Here is a 25,021-nt window from a genome sequence, read left to right on the forward strand (position 1 = left end):
CCTTCATGGGTACTAGGAACTGCCTCTATGCAAATGCAGTACGTGCTTTTAACTACGGAATCTCTAGCTGCATGTTTGGGTGGAATGCGTGACTGTAAATTCTGAGTAGGTACCCACTCCCACCTTATTGTGCATTATGCAAAAGCATTCCTACATATCAACCACACCAAAGTCAGGAAACTAGTGGTCATGTCCCACTCCTCTGGTCCTGAGGCATTCCTACTGTCACACGTTGTCTCACTAATACACTCCCTCTGGGAAAGCCACTTCAGATTCATGTGCTGCCCTCCGTTGTATGACTCTTTTGTAGCCTGGAACTCCACCTATTTGATTTTCCCGGCATAAATCTGATGCTTTTGAAGACTAAAAACCTGCACAGAAGATCTTTCAGGAGGAGTTTCTCCTGGTTTCCCAACAATTGACTCAAGTATACATTCTATTTTATTTTTTGACTTATGAAAGAATTTTATTCCAGCCTATGGTTCTGGAGGGAGAGTTCACAATGGAGAGCAAGGCGTGACAGCAGGCACCTGAAGAGGAAGTGGAGAGAGCATATCTTCAACATTAAATGTAAATGTGGAGAGCCTCTGTCTGCTTGGAGAATTGACTCATCACTGGATTTCACTTCTCCTGTTGGAAAACTTTACTTTCTTAAGCTATAGCTATGTTAGAGCATGAGATTTGAGTCAAGACAGACATAGAGTCGAAAGCCTGATTCATTTATTAGAAGTACAGATCCAGTGGCTTTTGATTGAGTAATTTAATTTTCATTTGCCCCAGTTTTTTGAATAAGGATTTATTTATTATTTGTATAGTATTCTGCCCATATGTGTGCCTGCACTCCAAAAGAGGTCACCAGAACTCATTATAGATGGTTGTGAGCCACCATGTGGTTGCTGGGATTTGAACTCAGGACCGTTGGAAGAACAGACAGTGCTCTTAACCGCCGAGCCATCTCTCCAGCCCCTGTTGCCCCAGTTTTTAATTACTAAACTATATGGCACTTATGGAGGTATATAGTATGCAGCAAATGCTCATTCCAAGACTCCTTCATAGTTTACGAACTTGTTTCACTTTGTGTTTCAGTCACGAATCCATCTTATTTATTTCTTTTATTGGGTTTCAGCCAATAGAAAGTCTTTAGTAGCTGGCCAGTGACTACTCTGGGTGTCAGGTAGACATCTTTGATGAGATTACCAAAAAGACAAACTGTTCTCTGACTTCACTCTGTAGGTGCACATTATTTTTATTCATCCATGATTAAAATGTTTAATCAGTACAGGTGGAGTTTTTAAAATAGAAATTATTATTATTATTATTATTATTATTATTATTATTATTATTATTATTATTATTGGCGTAAAGGATCCAAAAGCCAAGATTTGAGTGTTAGGTGTGCCTCTTTCATCTTCCAGGAAGCCATGGTGTCTCAGGGCCACTTAGGTACTCACTGAGAGTAGGAAGCCTTCTTGGCTTAAAAGCTCCTGACTTATAGGAGCCAGCATATCTCATAACAGCTCTGAGAGGCCATTTTTTTTGTTTTGTTTTGTTTTTTGAGACAGGGTTTCTCTGTGTAGCCTTGGCCATCCTGGACTCCCTTTGTAGACCAGGCTGGCCTCGAACTCACAGCGATCCGCCTGCCTCTGCCTCCTGAGTGCTGGGATTAAAGGCGTGCGCCACTACGCCCGGCGAGAGGCCAGTTTTAAACCCTCACACTTAGTCAGTAACCTCAACTAAGAGAGCACAAAGGGATGGGTTCCTGCTAAGGTGCTCTGAAGGCAGAAGCATTGTAACAGAGACCATTTTCACCATAAGCAATGTAGTTTGCTATCCCAATTGATACTGAACCTTCAACAGGTTTCTGTAGCAAGTTACCGAGGTGACTGGAAGTGGTATGTCGTGATGAGGAAATAGAAGTGATTAAATCTTTACTCACAGATAGTGATCAAATGTCTAAATATTAGGCATTCATATTTAAATGTTTTTCTAGTGAATGTTTGAGCACAAAAAAGTTTAGAGCTTTCTGTCCTGGAGCTTTTCAGATTTAGTGGTTCTAATTGAGATACATGTCTTTTTCCATGTGGTAATAACGTATTAGGAAGTAAGCCGGGTGTGGTGGTGCACGCCTATAATCCCAGTACTCAGGGAGGCGGAGGCAGGCAGATATCTGTGAGTTCAAGGCCAGCTTGGTCTACCGAGCGAGTCCAGGACAGCCAAGGTTACACAGAGAAAACCTGTCTTGCAACCCCACCCCCCAAGAAAGTATTATGAAGTAATTTTATCATTTTGCATCTTTTTGAGATGTTTTTCCTCAAGATTACTACTGAGATCATCTTGAAAAAACTGAGTTGGGCATCTCATCTTGCACGGGGCAAAAATTTGTAGACGCTGACAAGGGGTTCAAGAAACTTAGATATGACTTTATTAATGTGCTGTCCTATAGAAACTTATTCAATGAGGCTCAGTGGTTGAAATAGTTTTCTTCTGTTTCTTAAACGAACATTACTTATAAAAGCAGATAAGAATATTTATCGTCTCCAACAAATTTATGAGGAAAAATTTCAATCACACAAAGGTTGAATTTCACAGGGGCATTCTTTCGGGCCCCCATGATTTCCGGTGAACGTCGATCAATGCTTGCCCCTCCACGTCTGGGTTGCTCACTGAGCGGTGACCAGCCTCCACGCCCGGCCTCCCCAGGAGCCCACCCTGCGCTGCCCCTCAGCCTTTCCAGCTCACTCCTGCCTCCAAACCTCCCCATCTAGGGTCTGGGCGCTTGCCAGGGGATGCTCTGGAGTCGGCCTTTGAGGCTGTGGTCCTTAGTTCCGCCCCATCCCCTGCCCCACCGCGACACACCCTAGACTCCAGGTACCAGGATCTCTGCCAACCAGCGCGAGCGCGCGTGCGTGGACGCGGCGTTCCCGCGCCTCAAGCCTGGTCGCGCGGAAGCCAGACTCGGCCGTTACTACCGCGGGCCGCGCTTAGGCTCCACTTGGCGACGGCAAAGCCGCCGTCGTAAAGCGTAGCCGTGCCGACTGCTGCGAGGCGACTTATGACAGTCTCCGTTTCGATTTACGGCGTGCGGCCGTCCACCGTCCTCCCGCCTGTGGCCTCTGCATTTTTCGCCCGGCGGAAGGCGTCTCCGTACGCCGGTCCTCCTAGCTGGCGCGCGTCGCCGAGCACTCCGGGGCGGTCCGGCTCCGAGGACCTCGGGCGCCCTCCCGCTGCCCGCCGCCCCGCCGGCTCTTCCGCCCGCCTTCCTCCCGGCGTGCACCGCGGCGCGGCCATGTTGCCGTAGTGTTGTTTTCTTCCTGCGGAGGCGAGGGGCCGCTGCGGACCGCGACGCGCGGGCCTCGCCTCTGCTCGCTCGCGGGTCCGGCCTTCGCCGCTCCCCCGCCTCCCCGGCCCGCACCAGCGCCGCCCGCCCGCTAGCGGATCGGGGGGACGGCTGAAGGCCGGGCCCGGGGACCACCATGGCGGCCGCCTTGGGCGCCGGCGGAGGAGCAGGCGCTGGAGGTACGTGGGCCCCGCACGGGGCAGCCTTTATGTACAGCCTTCGAGCCGCCCTGCCACCGCCGGGGCCGCCCCGGGCCTGCCGAGGCCGCTCAGGCCCCGGAGCGCGGAGCGTTAGGCCCGAGGCGGCGCCGCGAAGTCGGCGGGCCCGCGACGGGGTCGGGGGTCGGGAGGCCCTGGCGACTTCTAATCCTCCTGGAAGATTCGCCCTGGGGAGCAGCACGCAACCCATTCAGAATGCAAGAAAAAAAAAATATTCGCGGCTTATTAGAGTGCTTTATACCCACTATCATCTAAAGAAAACCTGTAATTGTCTGGCTGTATGCTTGAAAGGGATGAAGACAGGGTACAAAGGGTCAGTTTCTGAGCTAATTTCTTGCAATCGTAAACGATGTGGAAAGACTAACCAGTTTTAAGTAAAGCCGTATTTTTGTTGAATGAGGGTTTTTAAGATGTGAAACAATACTTGAAAGTGACGTTTCAGCACTTAGATAAAAGGAGACCCTTACATGGTAAAGTGTGGACAACAAAAGCATTTGCCACCAGCTGGTTCTGGCTGTAGACAACTTGAACTATTCTGCATATTCCAGAGGCGTTTTGTGATGCTTACAGATGGGCGGACATGTTAAAACAACCCTGCTTAGGAATTCTGGGCCCAACACCAGAACGTTTGTATGATAAAACACAAAAATGGTAGAGGCTCCATGCCAAATGCTGTTCGTGGTAGGATGTGGTATTGTGTATGTCAGTGCCAGCTTACATAGATGATTTTTTTTTAAACACACAAAGTCGAGGCTTTCTAGTTAAATACTTAAAACATTTAAATGTAAAAACATTTTATCTGCCTTACTTGACTAGAGAAGGTAAAAACTATCGTTTTTTTTTTATGTAAGGCACAGCCTTATGGGAACCCTTGGGTCAAAGCTGTTTTTAGCGAAAAGATGAAGATCTTATTTGTATTTCCCATTTGTTTTATTACTAGTGTGCATTGAGGTCTTCCAGAGGCTGTGTGGCATGTGAAGACTTGACACGGATGGCCTAGGGACTGTGTGCCTTTATGTCCTTTTAATATCTCACTTAAAAATCTTAATAATAGTAAATACTGGTTAAGATCCACATGAATAAGATATATGAATAATATATTTAACATATATTATTAGGCCAGAAAGATTGAGGGTTGTAGTTTAAGAGGGCTAGGTCTGTTTTCTGGAAGATTGGATTTTTTTCTTCCATCTTACTGTGGTGCCAGCGTTCACATTATTTAGGCTCAACTGACCTTACTAAGGTTGGCAAGTTCAGTATGAGTTGGTCCCTGGTACTAAACAGCTCTGCAGTCCTGGGACTGCTTGAGTTTCTCACCGCATGTGCACTGCACTATTCCTGCCCTATAGGTCTGTCTCCTGATTCAGCAGGTTCCGGCTCCTGAGGGTGGAGGCCTTACTGGAAAAAAAAAAATCATTGCCTTATATATTTGTCTGTTTCCCATCCCAGTGCCTCCCTCCCAATCTAGTAGCATTCTTGTTTTCCCTTGAACATTTGTCTTAATCTGTAATTTTCTATGTTGTTGTTGTTTTTAAATTTGGCCTCTTGAGTAACCTGTAAGACCTGTGAGGACAATCCTGTCTGCCTGCTTGGCCAATCACCCCAAGTTCCTGGCCACGTGCATGTGTTCAGCAAATACTTGTCAAATGAGTTAGGGATTGAAACGTTTCCTTTAAAAGAAAATATTTTGTCCCTCCTTTTGTCCACTAGATCTATAATGTTTGCTGTATAACAGCAAAACCATTACACTAGAAATATTTACATTGTAGGTAATACCTTCTTTTTATCTATAGCTTGCTTACTTGACACCTGAGATTAGCATAATCACCTAGCACAGTGACTTTCAGACTCTTTATAGTTATATCTCACATTGATATTGTGATTTGTACTTGGACAAATTTCATGGCTACTTTAGTGGGTACTATGCCAAACTCTGATTTCTGTTTCATTACATTAAAAGACTGTTGTGTACCTGGCATGGGTTTATAATCCCAGCACTTGGGAAATTAAGGTAGAAGGGTTGCAAGTTTGAGGGCACCCTGGGCCACATAGTGAGAGCCTGTCTTTATCTCCCTATCCCCAATAAAGCCTGCTTGTAGCCTGATCTCAATACCTTATTAAACTAAATCCATTAAATGTTCCAGAATTGTCTGTTTAAAATCATCTCATATATTGTAAGTGGTTGATTTAGCAGGATGGTGGTAGTAATATTTGCAGTGTCTAATATTTAGCCAGAAACAAATTGAATCTGCAGGTGGCTGAAGTACAGTTATGGTGGTGTTAGACAGGTGATTATAGGAATGAAGCATGCCCATAACTTTCAGTAGTAGTTCTGTTAAGGTATTTGCTGTTGTCAAGTGAGAGTGGGAGAAGCATGAGGCCCTTGTTGGTAAAGAGAAATTGCACCTGGACATTTGAGATCAGTTACATGCAAAAGTAGGTCTTTAAGGGCAAATAATAGTAAATAATAAATGTCAAGATCTAGTTCTTGCTTTGCAGTGTAAAAAGAAAAGTCAGAACATAAATTTTAGCAAAACCCCTCCAAGCTGAGATGTATGTTAAGGCCTAACAGTTCATAAAACAGCTCATGAACTGGGTTAGGATGGGTGCCTTGTCTCACACTGATTTTTATAGGTGAGGAAAATAAAATGTACTTGTAAAATTTTGTTTCTTGGGTCAAGAAAAAGATTGAAATGCCGGGCGTGGTAGCGCATGCCTGTAATCCCAGCACTCGGGAGGCAGAGGCAGGCGGATCGCTGTGAGTTTGAGGCCAGCCTGGTCTACAAAGTGAGTCCAGAATAGCCAAGGCTAACACAGAGAGACCTTGTCTCGAAAAACCAAAAAAAAAAAAAAGAAATTCCAAACACACCTAAGAAAGAATAATAGGTCCAATGTCAACATTTATCCAATGCCAATATTTATTTATGGCATTCATGTCAGGCTTGGCATCAATTGCCTTTGTCCAATAAACCATCTTGATAATCCATTAAGTTCATTCTTTGGTACAGGAATGTACTTGTCATAAATTGGGCTGTGTGGTGGTGGTTGTACCCCTTTAATCCCAGCACTTAGAAGAGGCAGGCAGATCTCAGTGAATTCCAGGACAGGCAGGGCTACACAGAGAAACACTGCCTCAAAAAACAAAATCAGGGAGTGGGGAGGACTCCACTGTTCTTGCTTTGTAGGCCTGCTAGTGACAAAGGCTTCAGGTTTGTTTTTCTGGGTACATAAACTTTGGAAATTTTTAGTTGTTTGTTTGCTTGTTTTGAGACAAATGTCTTGTGCAGCTCTGTCTGGCCTCTTGAATTCTGAGGTCTGCCTGACTCTGCTCTCCAAGTAAATGCATCACCAGCTTTTTAAGATTTTAAGAACTATAGGTGCCCATAGAAGACTGAGGTGTTGAATCCCCTGGAGCTACAGGGATGCCTTGTCTTTTCTTCACCCCCACCCATCTTCTAGCATGGCGGTTATAAATTCAAAAGCCTCTGGTCCACTTTTCAGTGTGGGGGCTGAGGATCTGAACAAGGCCTTTATGCTTGTGTGGCAAATACTTCATCAACTGGGACATCTTCCCAGTCCTTGAGTGTTGGTTTTTTGTTTTTTGTTTTTGTTTTGAGACAGGGTTTCTCGGTGTAGCCTTTGCTGTCCTGTACTCACTTTATAGACTAGGCTAGCCTCTAACTCACAGAGATCCGCCTGCCTCTGCCTCCTGAGTGCTGGGATTAAAGGTGTGCACCACCGCAGGTATGGAAATATCTGTTGTTTACATGACCACCTTGGAAGTAACCTTTTATACACATGTCTTAGGGTTTTATTGCTGCAAGGAAACATCATGACCAGAAGTCAACTTGAGGAGGAAAGGTTTTATTCAGTTTACTTTCAGATCACAGTCCTTCATTGGAGGAAGTCAGGACAGAAACTCAAGCAGGGCAAGAACCTGGAGTCAGGAGCTGATGCAGAGGCCATGGAGGGTGCTGCTTACTGGCTTGCTCCCCGTGGCTTGCTCAGCCTGCCTTCTTACAGAACCCAGGACCACCAGCCCAGGGATGGCACTACCCATGATAGGCTGGGCCCTCCTCCATAATCACTAATTAAGAAAAATGTTTACAGCTGGATCTCATGGCAGCATTTCCTCAATTGGGCATCCTTTCTCTCTGACAATTTGAATCTTGTGTCAAGTTGACACACAAAACCGGCCAGTACAACATGTTAGTTGTATACATACTGATAATAGTATACTTAAAAAAAAATAGTGTGAATAGAATTGTGCATCATTCTGGTTTTGCATGTTCACTTGAGAAACATTTCTTTCTGTGTCCATAGGTGAAAGATACATCTACCTACCATTAGTATTTATTATTTTTTCATAAGCATCTCTATAATTTTTACCTTTTCACTGTTGGGGGCTTGCCTGCCCTCATGTCTGAGGATGGAGACCTGTAAGATTAGGGCTACTGAGGCATATATATGGAGAGTTTGGGCAGCTGTTCTCTAGTCATATTTAAAACACTCAGTACCATTTTGTCATTGCATCATTCAAGTACTCCATTTCCTATAAATCTAAGCTTTTGAATAGTTTCAATGCTGTATTTTAGATCATTTGTAGTGTTCAAATGAATCTTTGAGTGCCTTGTGAGTTCTTGTTCATGCATTCACTTTTTAAAAAAAATTGGGACGCAAATGTATTTCTTGTTTCTAAGTTCATATTTTGATGATTGGCCCTTTGGTCTTCCCTGTGACTTTGCTTTAAACTCTGAACTGTAAGGCAGTTTTAGCTTTACCTTGTGATTTGTATCTGTTCTTATATTTCCTTCTTTTAGACGTCTCCAGGTCAGTGCCTTTCAACATGCCTTTGTGTATCTATCTGTTAATCCAAAAGGAGCCTTGTTTGGGGTTTGGTGCAAACTTGGATCTTCTGTGGTTCCATGTACTTAGCTTTTTACCTTTCTATTATGTAGGATTTCCAGTCAGTAGCTTTTAAGCATTATGGCTTGCTAGCATGTTTGTGCGCACATGTTCTTGTAACCCAGCATGCTCTTTCCAGAATGTTTTTTCAATTAACTTGGTGCACTCAAAACAATGAGCTTTATAATCAGCATCCAGGAGTCTGTACAGAATTCTATAGTCATTGTAACTTGAATTGATAGGTCTTGAACTCCTCTGCCTGCCTTACTCTTCATGATGCTGGGGTTATATGAATGCACTGCCATGCTTTGCTTAAGAGTGGTCTTTTTATAGTATGGATTCTTGGATCCAGTGTCAAGACTGTTTCCCTGTCAAGTTATTTTTGTTATTTGTCATCTATCAGGTGTTTATTAAGTATGTAACCTGTGCAAGACACAGCTCACTAGACATAGGATGCCTGAGTGAATAGGCCAGGTGGCGGTGGCCACTGCTGCTGCTCCTTCCTTCCTTCCTCCTTTCCATTCTTTTCCTCTTCCTTTTTTTGTTTCTTTTTCTCAAGAGACAGGATTTCTCTGCGTAGCTCTGGCTGTTCTGGAACTCAGACTGTAGACCAGGCTGAGATTAAAGGCATGTACCATCCTGCCTGGCTTGTTTCTAATAGTTAACATATTGTCATTGTAGGTGGAATAGTTCTTTTTTTTTTTTTTTTAACGTTTTGTTTTGTTTTGGAGATAGGGTTTCTCTGTGTCACCCTGGTTGTCCTGTACTCGCTCTGTAGATCAGGCTGGCCTTGACCTCACAGAGATCTGCCTGCCTCTGCCTTCCAGATGCTTCCAAAAGCCACCATGCCTGACTTTTTTAAACCTTTACACTCTCAAATTTCTTAGTGCTTTACTATACAAAAGCTCCCCTATTTCTTTTGTGAATTATAGGGGTTTCTATTGCTGTGCTAAAATGTTAATCACAAGCACTTTGGGGAGGAACGGGTTTATTGCAGCTTACATTTTCATACCAGAGTCCATCATATCCGTTAAGGAAGTCAGGACTCAAGGTAGGAACTGATGGAGCTCGTGGAGGAGCACTGCTTATCAGCTTGCTCCCGGCTCAGTCTCCTTTCTAGGACCACTTGGGGGTAGACTGCCCCGCCCCCCAACTATCAGTAAGAAAATTTCCCGTAGGCTTGCCTACAGGTCAGTCTGATAGAGGCCATTTTCTCAAATGTGTTCCCTCTTCCCAGATGACCCCATCTTGTGTCAAGTTGACACAAAACTAACCAGGACACTTTGGTAATTGCGTTAGTTATTGCTATTTGGACTCTGGTTTTAGTGATTGGGTGTTTTAGATTTTTTAGGTTTTGGTGATTATACTGGGTGGAAATCAAGCTCTAGGGATCTATAACAGGGGTTATAGATAGATGCTGCTGGGCCTAGCTTTTATGTTGGATTCTGGGGATCCAAAATCAAGTTTTCATGCTTGCATGCTTGCATGACAAGTACTTTATCCACTAAGCCATCTCCCCAGTTGCAGAATTTTCTTCTTTTTAAATAACTAAGTGATCCTCTATCATGTGTCTAAAACACATTAAAAAGGCAAATCATTTCCCCAACTGTACTGGAGTTTCTACCTTTTGCTTACTGTAGTGACACTTTTCGTGAGCACAGATAACTTTAGGCCTGTATTGTTTCTTTTAGGTGTATGGGAGTGGATTGTCACACAAGTTACTGGTTTTGGGACCCACTCGAATGGAATGACTATCTGAACTAATTATACATGCAACTTCTTTGCTGCTTTTAACTAAGGGCACATTCCGAGGTCCAAGTGATCAAGAATTTTGATGGGCACTAATTATAGTATGCTGAAAGGAAATATTGGGTCTTGTTTCTGGTTCCTAGGCAGTTTTTAAAACTCTTGGAATTTGTTCTCTTTTGTGGAGAGGAGTTTCCCCTCCCTGTTGGAATGGGGGCTGGTTTGAAAAACCAAAATTTGTATTTAAGGAGTCAGTGTTCTGGGTTGTGTGTTACAATTGATTCGAGAAAGAGAGACACTGCAAGATGAATTTAGGCTTCTCAGCAGCAGTAGGATTAGCCTCTCAAGACTGATCCTCCAGCCCATTGTGCTGAGCCTTTTCTTTTTTAAACATGTATTTATTGTATATGAGTGTATGCTCACCTGCATGCCAGAAGAGGGCATCAGATCCCATTACAGATGGTTGTGAATCACCATGTGGTTACTGGGAATTGAACTCAGGACCTCTGGAAGAGGTGACAGTGGTCACTGAGCCATCTCTCCAGCCTGCAGAGCCTCTGTATTGTTATACAGAAGGCACTGTTGCCACATACCAAAACCTCTTATCTGACCTAGGGGTTGTCTAGCATTAGGTAAGTGTCATTGCCTAAGCAATTCTCAGCCTTGGTACTAGGTTGCGCAAAGACTCTGAGAATGCTTCGGAAGAGCAACCCATCCCCCCAAACAGAACAAAACAAAACAACAACAACAACAAAAATAAAACCCCAGAGATAACAATCGCTAACTATTTATAAAAGGCTACTTCAAAGCCTCGGTGCTGTCACTCCAGAATTCATGCCAGAGACAATGTCGCTGCTAAAATTCTGCTATAGTTAGAACTTTCATTTTCAACTCTTAGCCTCCCAGGAATGCAGTCTCACAGTCATGCCCTTATGGTGGACACATCAGTGAGCTGAGAGGGTTGTATATCCTGATTCCTCACTAACTCCTCACACAATTGTCTGTAAAATTTAAAGATAGATTGATGTAGATTGTAATGACTTCAACAGCTACTGTGCAGCATCAGCACTTCCTGACAACCCTACAGTTAGGACTCCCTTCTACAGCACGGCTCCCACTCCCTGAAGATGGCAGATGAGGTCTTGGCTACCCATTGTGATGCTTGGGCAGGAATAGTTCAATGGGAAAGTAAGAGCTGCCTGGTTTCTTTTCATTTACCTGACTGTGCCTTTGGGAGAGTAGATGCTGTAGGTTCTCATGATGCTCAGTTTGTCAGATCTTCCATTAGTTTTGATTTTCCTGTTACATAAAAGAATAATTGCATAGCCCCCAGAGATTTTCTTCTGTGTTTTTACAGAGTGTTGCTGCAGATTCAGTTTGTTTATTGTTATCATGGCTATGCATTGTTGAATTTTTCCTTACCTTGTTGTATTGAGGTATTTAAAGAGAACCCTTTTAGGTCACTGGCTAGCTAGAAGTTTCAGTAACCTCATTCAAGAAGGGGGGATAGGATAGTCTTTGAAGAAATGATTTGGAAGTCATTTAATGGATAATAGCCTGCCAGAGTAAAAGCAGCAACTGTGGACATGGGAGAGATGAATTTTGTTACTCTATTGAAGTATCCAAGATACATAGTTTTAAATGAAAAAAATCCTCACAGGAGGAAAAGAAATAGGAACCATCCACCGGGGACCCAGAAACAGAAGTAACTGTTTTAAATACCCGAATTGCTTTAAGAAACCCCAGGCCACAAAACAAGAAACCAAAACAAGTGAACAAGCTTACACTGAAAGAAGTCTGGAGAACAGCATGCTCAGAAATGAGACAGCAGTAAAGGGAAATTACAAAGAAGCAGCAAGGGGCAAGTCTAGATCTGAAAAGAACACTTTTGGAACTAATCTCTCAGTTCAGTAGGAGATTGAGCAAATATGGAGGTCTGTGAGAATATCCATTTAATGGAGAAGGGGAAAAAAGCTCATAGGATCTGCAAGATACCATGAAGATATGTGCACACCCAGGAGAGCACAGGGAATGGCTGACAAAGGATAAGAACTACACCCTGACCCCGATTCCGGTAGAAGATATAAGTATGTGTATCTAAACACCATTAAGTGGGTAGGTAGCTTGATGGAAAGTGATTAACAGTCCGGAGACCAGAAGGTCTCTGGGGGGTCTGGATAGCATACCCTTCCAGTTCCTAGTGGACTTGTCTAGAAGCCTCACTGTCTGGCCTGACATGGCCTTTCTCCTGCTTTATGTCTTATCTCCAAATCTTTTTCTCACAAGGACACCAGCCATTATTTAGTGTCCTATTAATGTCTAGTATTATCTCAACTTAAAAGCATTTTCATCTTATTTCAAAAAACAGTAATGGAATGATTTTCACATACCACATAATTCAGTTATTGTGGATCTGCTAGCCACAGAGATCTTGCTTGTAGTTTCCTGTGCATGTTATTTTCATCTCTATGAAGGATAGTTTTGCAGGCTATAAGGCACTTTGAGCTCTGTTACCCTTTGTTACCTACTGGTCCTGATGATGAGTGACATTTACTATGGTTACCTTGTAGTGATGAGGCCTTTTCTCTTTTTCAGATTTTTTTCTTATACTCTGCTTTACTTTGCTTTTTTTAAAAAAAGACTTATTTATTTATTTATTAAGTATACAGTGTTGTGTCTGCAAGTACACATGAACACAGAAGAGGGCACCAGATCTCATTATAGATGGTTGTGAACCATCATGTGGTTGCTGGGAATTGAACTCAGGACCTTTGGAAGAGCAGCCGGTGATCTTAACCTCTGAGCCATTCTCCAGCCCAACTTTGCTTTTTTTAAAAAATTATTTATTTTATTTGCATTGGTGTTTTGCTGGCATGTATGTCTGTGAGAGCATGTTGGATCCTCTGGAACTGGAGTTACAGACAGTTGTGAACTGCCATGTGGGTGCTGAGAATTGAACTTAGGACCTCTGGAAGAGCAGACAGTGCTCTTAACTGCTGAGCCATCTCTCCAGCCCCCTTCTTTTCAGAATTCTCCTAGCCTTTGGATTTAGTACATTTTAACTGGTATATTGTACCTTTTTTATTGTGTTGTAAATTAAATTTGTTGAACTTTTCTAGATATGAAAGCTGATTTTTTTTTTTTCAATAAATTTGGGAAGTTTTCAGCTATATCTTCAGGTGTCTTTCCTGATCCTTTGTACCTCCTTTCTGGCATTCCTTTTGTGTCTATATTCATGGGATAGTGATTATCCATGTTGTCTGCAATAGTGGTCATTTCATTTTTTTTCTACTTTGCATGCTTGAATCTGCTTTTATGACCCCTGTAGTTGAATTTAGTTTGTTTAACTGTTTGAGGCAGGGCCTCATACTCTGACCCTGGCTTGCCTAGATCTCACCTCATAGCTTTGGCTGGCCTTACACTTAAGCCATTCTCCTGCCTCAACCCTCAAAGTTAGTGCTAGAATTACACATGGGAGCTACCATGCCTGGTTCCTATGATGTATTTGATTTTTAAAGTGTGTGTGTGTGTATGTGTGTGTGTATGCGTGTACGCGCGTGTGCTCATTCACATACACAAGTCAGAGAACAACTTGCAGGAATTGGTTCTTTACCTCTACCTTTATGTGGGGCTTCTGGGGCTTGAACTCTGATCTTTAGTCTGGTGCCCAGTGGCAGGTACCTTTGCCCCAACTGAGGCATCTTGCCAGCCCTTCTCTTATTTTTAATTTCAAGGTTTATTTGGTTTTGAACTGATTTGCTTCTTTATTTGTCCTTTGCTGTGGCATTACCGCCTAAGTTTTTGGTTCTTCCTAATTTCATTTAGTTCCTTCTGTGATGGCTACCTAAATGTTTTTATGAACCTCTCACAAGCAGTTTCTGCTACCTCTTTCCTCCCATCCCCATGTATGAAGGGTACACCTTTCTGTTTCTTTGATGTATGTTGTGTCATAAGACTTTTCCTGGGGAGAGGGAAAATACACATGCACACCCGCCTATTCACCTCAGATAATAAGTTTACTACAGACCAAAGTACAGAAACCACCAAAGTCCAGCTTGGTGAACCAGTGAGTTTTAGGGGGGCTACTTACAGGAATGTGGGTGAGGTTACTTACAGGAGTAGAAATGACTCAAACACAGCTGTCTGAGAACTTGAAGCACACTGCGAACAGCTTGCAAGGGACTCAAAAGTGTCCTTTTCAAGTGACTTAGTTGATCTAAACCTTTACTCTGCAGCTAGTCTTGTCTGATTATTCAAGATTCTTTTTTTCAGCTTGGCTGGTCTGAGTGTCTTCTTCACAATTTGGCTTGTCTGAGGGTGACTCTCAACAGTCTCAGTTTACTCTTGGGAGGGAGGTGCCTAGTGAATCTGTTGAGTTTTAGGGACTTTCTGAAGCTAATTTGAGTTCCTGTAGGATGGACTAGAGGAAATTGTTACTCAGCAACAGTTTATGGTCTTTTTTTTTTTTTCCTTCTTGGAAATGGATGTTGAGGTAATATCTTGTAATACCTTGGAGTGGCTGTGGGTACTGTTTCCCTACTCCTCCCTGGGGTTCTTAGTCTTGTTTGCTTGTTGATTCCTTTGCTGATTTGGCATGTGAAGCTTCTTTTCCCCCTTCAGCAGGGTTCTCTGGGTTGAGTATCCATCATAGGTGGGTGTTGGTGTGGAGAAGGTTCCTTCTCTACTAATGTCCCCTACAGCTGAGCCACAGCGGGTGGGGGGGGGGGAGGGAGATAAAGGTACCAGAGAACTAGGCCCAGCAGCCTGTGATTGTGGAGGAACACTGGTTCTGCTGCCACAACCTAGAACATGTAGTGAATGTCTGTAATGTGTCTTTTACTTGATACTTGTCATTAGAGTCATCTCAGAGACTTTACATAGTCATTAGACAAAAAAGTTGTTTGTTTTTAAGGACAGGGTCTCACTATGTAGCTCTGGCTTTCCTGGAACTCACTATGTTGACCAGGCTGGCCTCAAGTTCACAGAGATCCATCTGTCTCTGCTTCCCAAGTGCTGGGATTAAAGGTATGCACCAGTATGCCCAGCTAAAAACAGTTTTACCAGTTTTTTTTTTTTTTTTAGGAGTCTGATCTAGGTAAGGGTTGATATGTTGATGGCTTTGTTAGAACTTCAGTGGTTAGTTTTCCAGTCTGAGCTAGAGAAATTACTTTAGGCTGCAGATACTTGTGTCACCCAAGTGTTCTGGGCCTCGGTGGACTCTGCTCCCCCCATCCCCCTTTTGTTTTTTTTGAAGCAGGGTCTCTCTGTGTAGCCCTGGCTGTCCTGGAACTCCCTCTGTAGATCAGACTGGCCTCGAACTCAGAGATCTTCCTGCTTCTTCCTTCCAAGTACTGGGACTAAAGATGTGCACTACCACCACCCAACGTCACATGAAAACTTTAATTTGTTTCCAGCATTTCCTAACAATAAAAATAACTCTCAGGTGACTCTCCTATTTTAAAAATATATTGTCACATTTAAACTTACAGAAAATTTGTGAGATGAATTTTATTTTACAAAAGAGAGAAAGAACGTCTCTGTCTTTCTGAACTGTCTCAGTGTCCTCTAGCTGTGTTGGGATATGAACTGTGCTGTGTGTATAAACTATGCACTTAGGACTTCACACCAAAGCAAAATGTCCACTGCTGCTGTCTGTTCTGAATCCATCCCTTAATGGTCAAACTTTGGATATATTAAGTTAAATATAATACAGTTGAAATTGTGGCCTTTAAGGTTTGACAGTTTTTACTTTTTATAAAAATGTGGCCAAATAGAAAACTTCTATATAGCTTGTATTATATTATTATTTATATTGTATACATATTATATTATATTATATTATTAGTTACTTATTTAGGAAACCATGAATGCCAAAATAATTATTATGAGTAACTTTTAACAAATCATTTGTGCAGTAAAAAGCTATAATTTTTAAAATGCTGTTCTCACTGTATTTTCATGTCTAGCATTTAATAAATTTTAGATTGCTTTTATTTTATTTTTTTTTAAAAACCTAATGCTTCAGCATGGTGAGGGATTTATGATGCTATGAACAGATATCTGAAGGGTTAAGCTGGACTCTAAGGAAACTGGTAACCTAGCATTTGCCTTGTGTCTGTCTTAATTTAACAAAGCTGACTTGCATGGGCTCTTAATTCACAGATGATGACTTTGACCAGTTTGACAAGCCTGGTGCAGAAAGGTCCTGGAGAAGAAGGGCTGCTGATGAGGACTGGGACAGGTATGTCTACACTTGGCTTCCCCAGAGTGCTCTGTGTGATGTCTGGGATCCTGCACTGGATACAGAGATCTTGCCAAAGGTAGTGTGTTGGCCCCTTGGTGCCTTATCCGACATGAACCTCCCTGCTGGACTGATGGGAGGTCTCTTCAGGCTGCAGCAGGGACAGGTCCGAGCTTACGCTGTAAGTAGCTGTGCAGAGCATGAGCCTGCTTTCTCTCTGTTTATAGAACAACACTATGACCATTTGGACAGCACAGTGCCTTTTGCTGTATATCCTACCCAGTAGTTAACAAGACTTTTAAATTTGTTGCCATTTTAATATGTATTGATTTTAATTTCGTCTCCCTACCTATTAGTTCAGGAGAACATGCCTGCATAGTATCCACATTTGCACACTCAGTAGAAAACAGTTGATGATAGCTGATGTCCTCTCACTGTGGCGGGTGCCTCTGGCGGAAGCTCTACTTTTAGAGAAGGAGTCCTGGAGGTGCACAGGCTGGCTGTGTTAGGTGGTGCTAAGGCGAGTGAACAGAAAACACACTATGGTCATGGACTGATTCCGCTTAAGAACAAATGCCCAGAAGTTTATAGGATTATTTACAGTGTAATCTTGGATGATCAACATAAGATTAATTAGCTTTTCCTGACTCATTCAGTGCATCTGTCAGGAGTCTAGAGAGGACTATTAGGGTGTGAAAGAGATGTATCTTATTTGTGTGGGTGGAGGTGGGGGAGGTATGTTTGTATTATATGGTTCTGATAAAGTTAATTTATTTTAAATCAGGGTACAGTCTGTCTGAAATTGATTACACTGATTGATATTTAACTTGGACTTTCAGAGACGTGTGGAAGTGTAATAGAGCACTGTGAACCCAATGTGTTGTCAGCCAACTTGAATGGTTATCAGTTTTTCTGTACAGTCTAAAAACCCCTCAAATCAGATGTAGTTTTTCACCTGGAAACACTTGAGACTATTTCTTAAAATGCAGAGTATTTACAGGACAGCCACATTACATCTAAGCAAAATCCCTGACTACACATACTTGGCCATTTATACATGTCTGACTAATATTCATATTTCCCCTATTGCCTGTTACGTTTGCATGTGTGCCTGTGTCAGCATATTCTAACAGTGCAGATTCATGTCTACTTTCCTGTGGCTTGGAATTAGATCCAGATAAAGGTCCACATTTTAAAGTGTTGGTTCTTCCCATTTGTATTTTCTGTTACTACAGTGCTTGGACAGTTAACATAGGACGTTGTGTGATTTTTTTGTTTTGTTGTTTTGTTTTCTTCTGTTCTGTTTTTTCAAGACAGGACTTCTGTGTAGCCTTGGCTGTCCTGGACTCACTTTGTAGACCAGACTGACCTTGAACTCACAGCAATCCACCTGCCTGTGCTGGGATTAAAGGGTGGTCACCACTGCCCAGCTGGAAGTTAAGTGTTTTGACTCATAGTTTTGGAGGCTCCAGTTGATGATTGAGTGGCTCATTATCTTTGGGCCTCTGATGAGGAAGCATATCGTGGTAGAGGCACCTGGCTAAGTAAAACCACTCATGTTATGAGCCAGGAACATAATCCATGTCCCACTATATCCTGGGAGCTTTCCTGGGACTTGTCATTAGGCCCTGTTTCCTCAGAGTCTCATTACCTTCATCAGCACCACCCAGGAGACCATGTCTTTAATGGAATCATGGCCTTTGGAGGTCATTTTTCAGAACTGAAGACTTTAGTTCTTTGTGAAAGAAACAAAATGTTATGTACTGTAGGATTTCTGCTTAGCTTCTTATCTTTAGATGGTCAAACCTCTTTTATTATATGTGAATAGGTGTGAAGGTTGTTCACATTGAAGTCAGGGTATGTGGAAGCCTCTCATGTCTGTCAAGTACCTGTACTAGGAGTCACACACTTCTGGAGAACTTCAAGTAGTCACGGTGGTTTGTTTCCTGTAATGTGTTTGTTAACTAGGAAGTTCTTTCAAGGCACAGATTAGACAGATTTTCAGTTGCTCATTTCCAAAGTAATTATCTATAACATCTTCCGCTACTGCACATTGCTTTAGAATAATTTTAAAGCATAGTCTCCTATGTCAGTTGTATTTAATCTGTGGTAGTTACCTTCTGGTTGTCAGTCTGTTCTAATAGTCCATCAGTTGGAATTTATCCTGGTTGGCTCCTGAATCTGTCTGATGTTGGGACTTGTAGTTTTTTGGCAGCTTCTTTTCCTGTAGTGCTGGTTGGCCATGGCGTCAGGAAGCCTGGTTTTGTTACTCTCCTCAGTATGGGTAGCAGTTGTCTCTGCCTGTAAACCAGTTTCTCTTCCCACATGGTCTGCAGTATGATGTTTGCACATTCAAGATTCTCTGTTTTGCATGTTTTTGATATTGCTTAAGCATAAAACACCTTCTGCCTGCTACATAGTGGAGAAGTTGGGAAGAGTGGTTGTTATAAAAACCCATTCTCGTGTTGTGTCAGTGGAGATTTGCAGGAGAATATGGAGATGCTGACTCAGCACATGCTTCTTTTTAAAATAAAGTTTAAGTAAGATAGGAGCACATTGAAAAGATATTAACTGAAAATCATTTAATGAAGGCTTTAGGGAATAGGTTTAAAGAATGAGGAGAAGTGCCCAAAACATACTAGTTCCTGCCTGGGTCCCAGGGGAGGGCAGGTTTGGGCAGCCAGGAAAACTGTGGAGGTGGAGGTGGTGGTGGAGGTGGTGGTGGAGGTGGAGGTGGAGGTGGTGGTGGAGGTGGTGGTAGAGGTGGAGGTGGTGGTAGAGGTGGTGGTATTATATGCATGTGTGGGTTAGGGCTGTCCCTGTCCTGCCTTGGACTGATGAGAGGGGAAAGGCTGATTTCTTCCAGTTTGGTGACATTTCCCTTGTTTGACTGAATCCAGAAGCTGGAGGTGAGGACAGCTATGTGAGCCATTCATAGAGGACATAGTTCAAGTCCAGAATGGCTTGAAAGGGACTAGAGTGAACAGGTACCAGAGGGCAGGAGACAGGGTTCTCAAGCTGTGCCCATGCTATCATACATAGCCAGGTGACTGACAATAAGTGATACAGTCATTGAAAATTGGTGTCTTATTTTCCAATGCTTTTGCTTGTTAGGAAAAGTTGTGTATTCTTTGCAGGTTTTTTTGGTGTAATTATGACTACTTCTCTTATTACCAACCCAGTTAGTGTGTCCTGGGAAAGCTGTATTGCCCTCCATTTTCCATTCTGTAAAGCTGTGGCATGGAGAGATACTTGTTTTCAAAGAGGTACTTGCATGGTTTTGGTCATACAGCATCAGGTTCTCAAATAGGGCATTGGCTGGCAGTTTAGTTTCCTGCCTCCACAGGAGGAATGTAACATAGAAGATAATCAAATTCCAAGTGTTACTGGTTTCAAAATGTTGGAAGGAACTGCACAGAGGTCAGGAAGGTGGTTTTTAACGTCCTTGTCTTCCATCTCTTTCTGTTGTATGACATTTGGCAGGCTGTTTAAGGTCTTGTCCATATTTCTAGTTATGAAGTGAGGCTGTGAGACTAGTTAACAGGGTAACTAGTAGCTTTTAGCATATGAACCGAACCATTTGCCAGGTTGTTTCTAGTTCTGAAAGGTCTCTTATGGGAGCATACTTTTCAGCTCTGTCTTTGCATTCTTAGAGCTCCTAGTATTGTGTTCAGCAATAGTAAATTAGTGTTGGTATTAATCTCAAAACGTAGAGAATTTGTTAACCAGAGCCTAAATAGTTTAAGTAAGAATATTGGTCCAGTAAGATTTAAAGAAAAAAGAAATTTATTTCTTTATTTATTGTATGTATATGAATGCTCTATCTGCATGTATACCTGCATGCCAGAAGAGGACATTAGATCCTAGTATAGATGATTGGGAGCCATCATGTGCTTGCCGGGAATTGAACTCAACCTCTGGAAGAGCAGACAGTGCTCTTAACCACTGAGTCACCTCTCCAATCTGGTACAGTTAGATTTTTGTGGGCCATCATCATGACTCTTAATTGTGTTTTTCTTGTTTCTGTTGGTTTATAAAATCATTTGCTTTTAAGAAGTTGTTTCCCTGGAATTAAAAACATAATCTAGTGGTAGCCATTTTTATTTAACAAAAATATTGTTTTGACATTTTTTTCTTTTGCCTTGGGACCTAGATGTTGTAAATACATACATAGTATCACATATGTGCTGGTGATAAGAATGTAGAAAGAAACAGAATTGCTTTGGAAACAAAGAGAACAAATGGGAGTAGGGAAAAGAGGTACTGTGTATTATACCTCAATGGAATGGTCTTACATAACTCTGAGGAATAAAAACATTTTAAAAATGCCGTGAGTCAAACTTCTTGATGTGTTAAAGGTTCCTTCTGGAGCCTGAAGAAAACCTGTTCCTAGTCACTTCAGCCAAAAGCATGCTGGGAAATGGGGCAGGTGACCACTGTGATTTCTACACCTAACTCCTTAGTAACTGCATATAATTTTATAACCTCATCATAATTTTAAATTTCTTTCTTTGAAAGATGTTTTTAAGTTGGGTGTGTGCGCCTGTGTGCATGCATGCATGCCATGTGAGTACAGTGCCCTTGGAGTTCAGAAGGGAATGTTGAATCCGCTGTAGCTGGACTTGAAGGTTGTTGTAAGTTGCCTGACGTGGGTGCAGGGAACCAAACTCATCCTCTTCAAAAGCAGGAGGTGCTCTTAACTACAGAGTCACCCATCAGTCTCACTCAATTACTTTAGATCTCTGTTGTTTTCTACTAGTTTGATGAGTATCAGATGATTTCTTGTGTGTTTTTTTTCTCTTCCTGATTAATGGCATTTTACACCTTTTCCTTTACTTTATAAGTTTTTTAAAGATAGGAGAAAGCTTAGGTTTTCCTTTGCATGTATTTATTTTGCTGATAATTCAGTGGGTACAAAGGGATATAGTACTCTACTGTGGTGTTGAGCTTCAGCTAAAATCTAGTAAGCCACCTTCTGTATTGATCCTGACCTTAGCTGACAAATGGACAGACTTGTCCCTGTGTCCTTGAAAATACCTATTCTTTTTGTAGAGGGAGGAAAAGTGTAGCTACCAGAAAGTACCCACACCCTGGAGCCTTTACTGGATTTTTGAGTGACTACTGCTCATTTTCTAGTCTAATAGGAGTGACATTTTCTATTTCTCTTTCCCTAGTGAACTGGAAGATGACTTGCTTGGAGAAGATTTACTGTCTGGCAAAAAGGTAAAAAATAAGATCGCTTAGAAGAATTACTTAATTACAGGGACACACTACCATCCCTTGTATATGAGGTGGGCTTCTAGAGAGCTGAGCATGGACCAGAAGTTTATAAATGGAGTGATTGTTTTGTTGCTCTGAGCCTCATAGATGCTCAGCATGTTCTGTCCTGGAGTTACTCCTCAGCTCAGCAGAATGGCTGCTTAGTAGTAGGTGCTCTGGATAGTACCATGGAGAGCAAATATTTTAGTTTCTACTGTGTCCAGTTCACTCTGGCAGGTAACAGAATTGGGATAACAGTAGCATAAAACATGCTTTTGCCTTAAAGCAATGTAACACTTAATGGGTTTGATACTTTACATGGTGGTTCTGGAACGCACTATTCGCTGATAGCTTAAATATAAAATTTCCAAACTATAATAATACTATATGATATATCGAATACATGGTGCATAATATATACTATATAACAGTTCTGCATATAAATACAGCTAGTTCTCGTGGATTATTTTCTAGACCTTTTTGATTAAACAGTTTGAAGTATTATTTTTAATATATGTGTTTATAATATACTTTTGGTTTGTTTCATAAATCATTTGAAAAGTAGAAATGTGAAGCAAGATATGAAAGCAAGAATTTTGTTTTCCTCTTTTTTGTGGACAAGTGGTATGTATGTCTGCATGTGTTGACATGCTTGTATGTACATGTATATGTGGAGGTCAGGTTGACATTCTCATCTCCCTTAGCCACTCTTCATGTTATTGAAGCAGGGTCTCTTGCTGAACCTGAAGCCAGCTGATTCAGCTAGTCTAGCCTCAGCTTGCCCCAGGCTTTCTGTTTCCCTCTGCCAAGCTTTTGGGTTCCAGGTGGACCACTGTGCCCACCAAGTTTTTGTATAAGTGCTGGGAATCTGAACTCAGTCCTTGATTGGTGAGTGTTTTATTCCCTGAGCCACTGTCTTAGGCCTCCTAAAGTGAATTAATATATTGTGGTTAACTATATATGTTAATATTAAGTGTTTAATGGCATTTGTGAGTGTGTGTATGTACAAGCATTTGTGTCTGAGAAAGGGGCTGTGCATATACATGTATGTGCTTATGTGTGTTCATTTGTGCATATGGAGGCCAAAGATGCTGCTACATGTCTTGTTCAGTTGCTTGCCACATTACTTTTTTGAGACAGGGTTCCTCAATGAGCCTGGAGCTCACTGTTTTTGCTAGACTGGCTAATCAGTGAGCCCAAGGGATCTTGTGTCTCATCCTCTATTGGTGGAATCTGGGTTTATGCTGCTGCTACACCTGACTTCACATGGTGCTGGGGATTACACTCAGGTTTTTATGCTTGTGTGGCAAACACTCACCGAGCCTTCTCCCCAGGTCCTCAACATAAGTCTTTGTGCTTCATTTTCAGTCTTAAGATTGTTAGGGCTCACATGGTCAAGAACTGTCCTCTTCCAGACAGTAGAGTAGATTTGGGCTGTGGATTCATTTCTGTCCTGCTGATGCTGTCTGTGACTCTTAGGCCTTATCAGTATTTTTATTTTTTATTTTTTTTGGTTAGCTTTTGTTCCAGATAGCAGTGTGTGTCCTGGTATTTCTCATTTTTGCATTCCACAGGTCTGATGCTGCTTTTAAAAAAGAATCTTTGTCAGTGTGACTGGTGTTATTGATTGCTGGTTGTTTAATTCATACTTATTTGATTTCTGTTAAGATTGGACCTTTCTCAAGGTATTTATTAGCAAGTTTATTGCTCTTGTCTGTAACTTTACTGGATGCCTGCACTGTGCTTTCCCCGAGAACAAGTGAAATATATAGAGGTGTGCCTTTGTAGTGACACTTAGGCCCTGTGAAAGAACAGAACATCTAGGGCCAGATTTAAAGTGTTGAAAAGGTAAGGCTCTAAATGAGGAAGAGGATGGCTGAGGTGGAGTTAGGCTGCTAGTTTGTAAGACCTTCTATCTGTTTTACATTAGCATCACCTCATGTATGGGACAGGTTGGTACACCAAGGGGTCTCTGTCATGAGTGCTAATGTTTGGATCTTTTTGTCCCCATCTTTAAACTCCTCCTGCTTTGTGAACAGTCCTCATTCTTAGGAGTTTTGGAGAGGGGACTTGTTCTCCTTGGGAAGATGGGGCCAAGGGTTTCATAAGCACTCCCTGCCGCTGCGGTCTTCACTTGGGACCTTTGTGCTCTGAGCCTCGCTTTCTTCTTGACTTTTGATCAGAACCCTCCCAAGCTCCCTCCTTGCCTGAGAAACAATTCACTCCAGTTCAGTGAGATGTGCTGAAAACCATCTCTGGCTTCTTTGCTTTACTGTTTTCTTTTGAGGATTAAAGGTTTTCCAGGGACATAGGCATTTGTTGATTACCTCCAGTTTCTGTTTTTCAGTAGACTCAGAAATGAACGGCTCAATCCTCAGAACTGAGAGTTGGTAACTACCAGAACCTACCACAACATATATTTCATTGTTGGTTGGATAAATTACTACTTGAATGACTTTGGAACCAGTAGTTTGGAGTTTAAATGCACAAGTGCATGCATGAAGTTTAAACATGTGCATGCATACACACACACACACACACACACACACACACACACACACACACACACACACGAGTGAAACAGCCCTCCTTGAGTTTCACTGAATTACTAATTTTTAAGTATTTCCTGAGGTTTTGATTGCTGAATTGGAGAGTAAACTTAGGCTTGTCCATAGCAGGCCTGGCTACTGGGTAGCATTTGTTTCATTGTTAGAACTGGCCCCTTTGGATGGCTGGTTGTAATCATTAAAGCGAATTTGTCATAGGTCTGTGAATCATAGATCCATCCTTCTGTATTGGAAGAGTAGTTTTGGGTAGCTTATTTGATTGTACAGGTAGATGAAGTTTCTTGAGCTAATACATTTTCCTAGAATTATTTTTGACTAATGGAAGTACTATAATAAAAATACAGTCAAGTTTAACATGTTTTATTTATAAGCTGTAGATATCAGACTGATTGCTTCGTTTATAGGAGTAGAAAATCGTGGGGGGGGGGGGGGAGAGAGAGAGAGAGAGAGAGAGAGAGAGAGAGAGAGAGAGAGAGAGAGAGAGAGAGAGAGAATTTGTTTGTGTTTGGTTACCCTTTGGAAGAGTATGTCCCTTGTAGACGTAGGAATACTTTTAGTAGAGGAAGAAAGTTGAACCACCTCTCAGTCTTGAATATTAGGGCATCTTTAACCCAGTTTAGAATTTAGAACTCTAGCAAATCACTCTGCTGCTTCTGCATACTAATAAGATAGGTGACAACACTGAACGATTTGAGTTGTTACTTGTATTTTCATGCCATCTATATGAAAAGCCAGTTATGTTTTTAAT

General features: G+C 42.0%; 2 protein-coding genes across 9 annotated transcripts in view; one reads left to right on the forward strand and one right to left on the reverse strand.

Annotated features, from left to right (window-relative positions):
* Nucleotides 1-364: 364 nt before the first annotated feature.
* On the reverse strand, nt 365-3,475 carry LOC311599517 (uncharacterized protein; the record flags this gene model as incomplete). Its single annotated transcript, XM_084785467.1, has 2 exons — nt 365-530; nt 3,077-3,475. 2 exons carry the CDS (start codon nt 3,473-3,475, stop codon nt 498-500), a joined length of 432 nt encoding a protein of 143 aa, XP_084641593.1. The 3' UTR covers nt 365-497.
* RBM33 (RNA binding motif protein 33) overlaps nt 3,376-25,021 on the forward strand; it is a 98,755-nt gene continuing 77,109 nt past the window's right edge. For all 8 annotated transcript variants that reach the window (XM_084785458.1, XM_084785459.1, XM_084785464.1 and 5 more), the window contains exons 1-3: nt 3,376-3,516; nt 16,369-16,447; nt 21,622-21,670. In XM_084785458.1, the coding sequence (XP_084641584.1) occupies nt 3,474-3,516; nt 16,369-16,447; nt 21,622-21,670 (171 nt within the window). In that variant the 5' untranslated portion in view covers nt 3,376-3,473. The remainder of the gene's footprint in view (nt 3,517-16,368; nt 16,448-21,621; nt 21,671-25,021) is intronic.

This window comes from Acomys minous (assembly GCF_964271855.1).
Source record: "Acomys minous genome assembly, chromosome: 6".
Classification (NCBI taxonomy): domain Eukaryota; kingdom Metazoa; phylum Chordata; class Mammalia; order Rodentia; family Muridae; genus Acomys; species Acomys minous.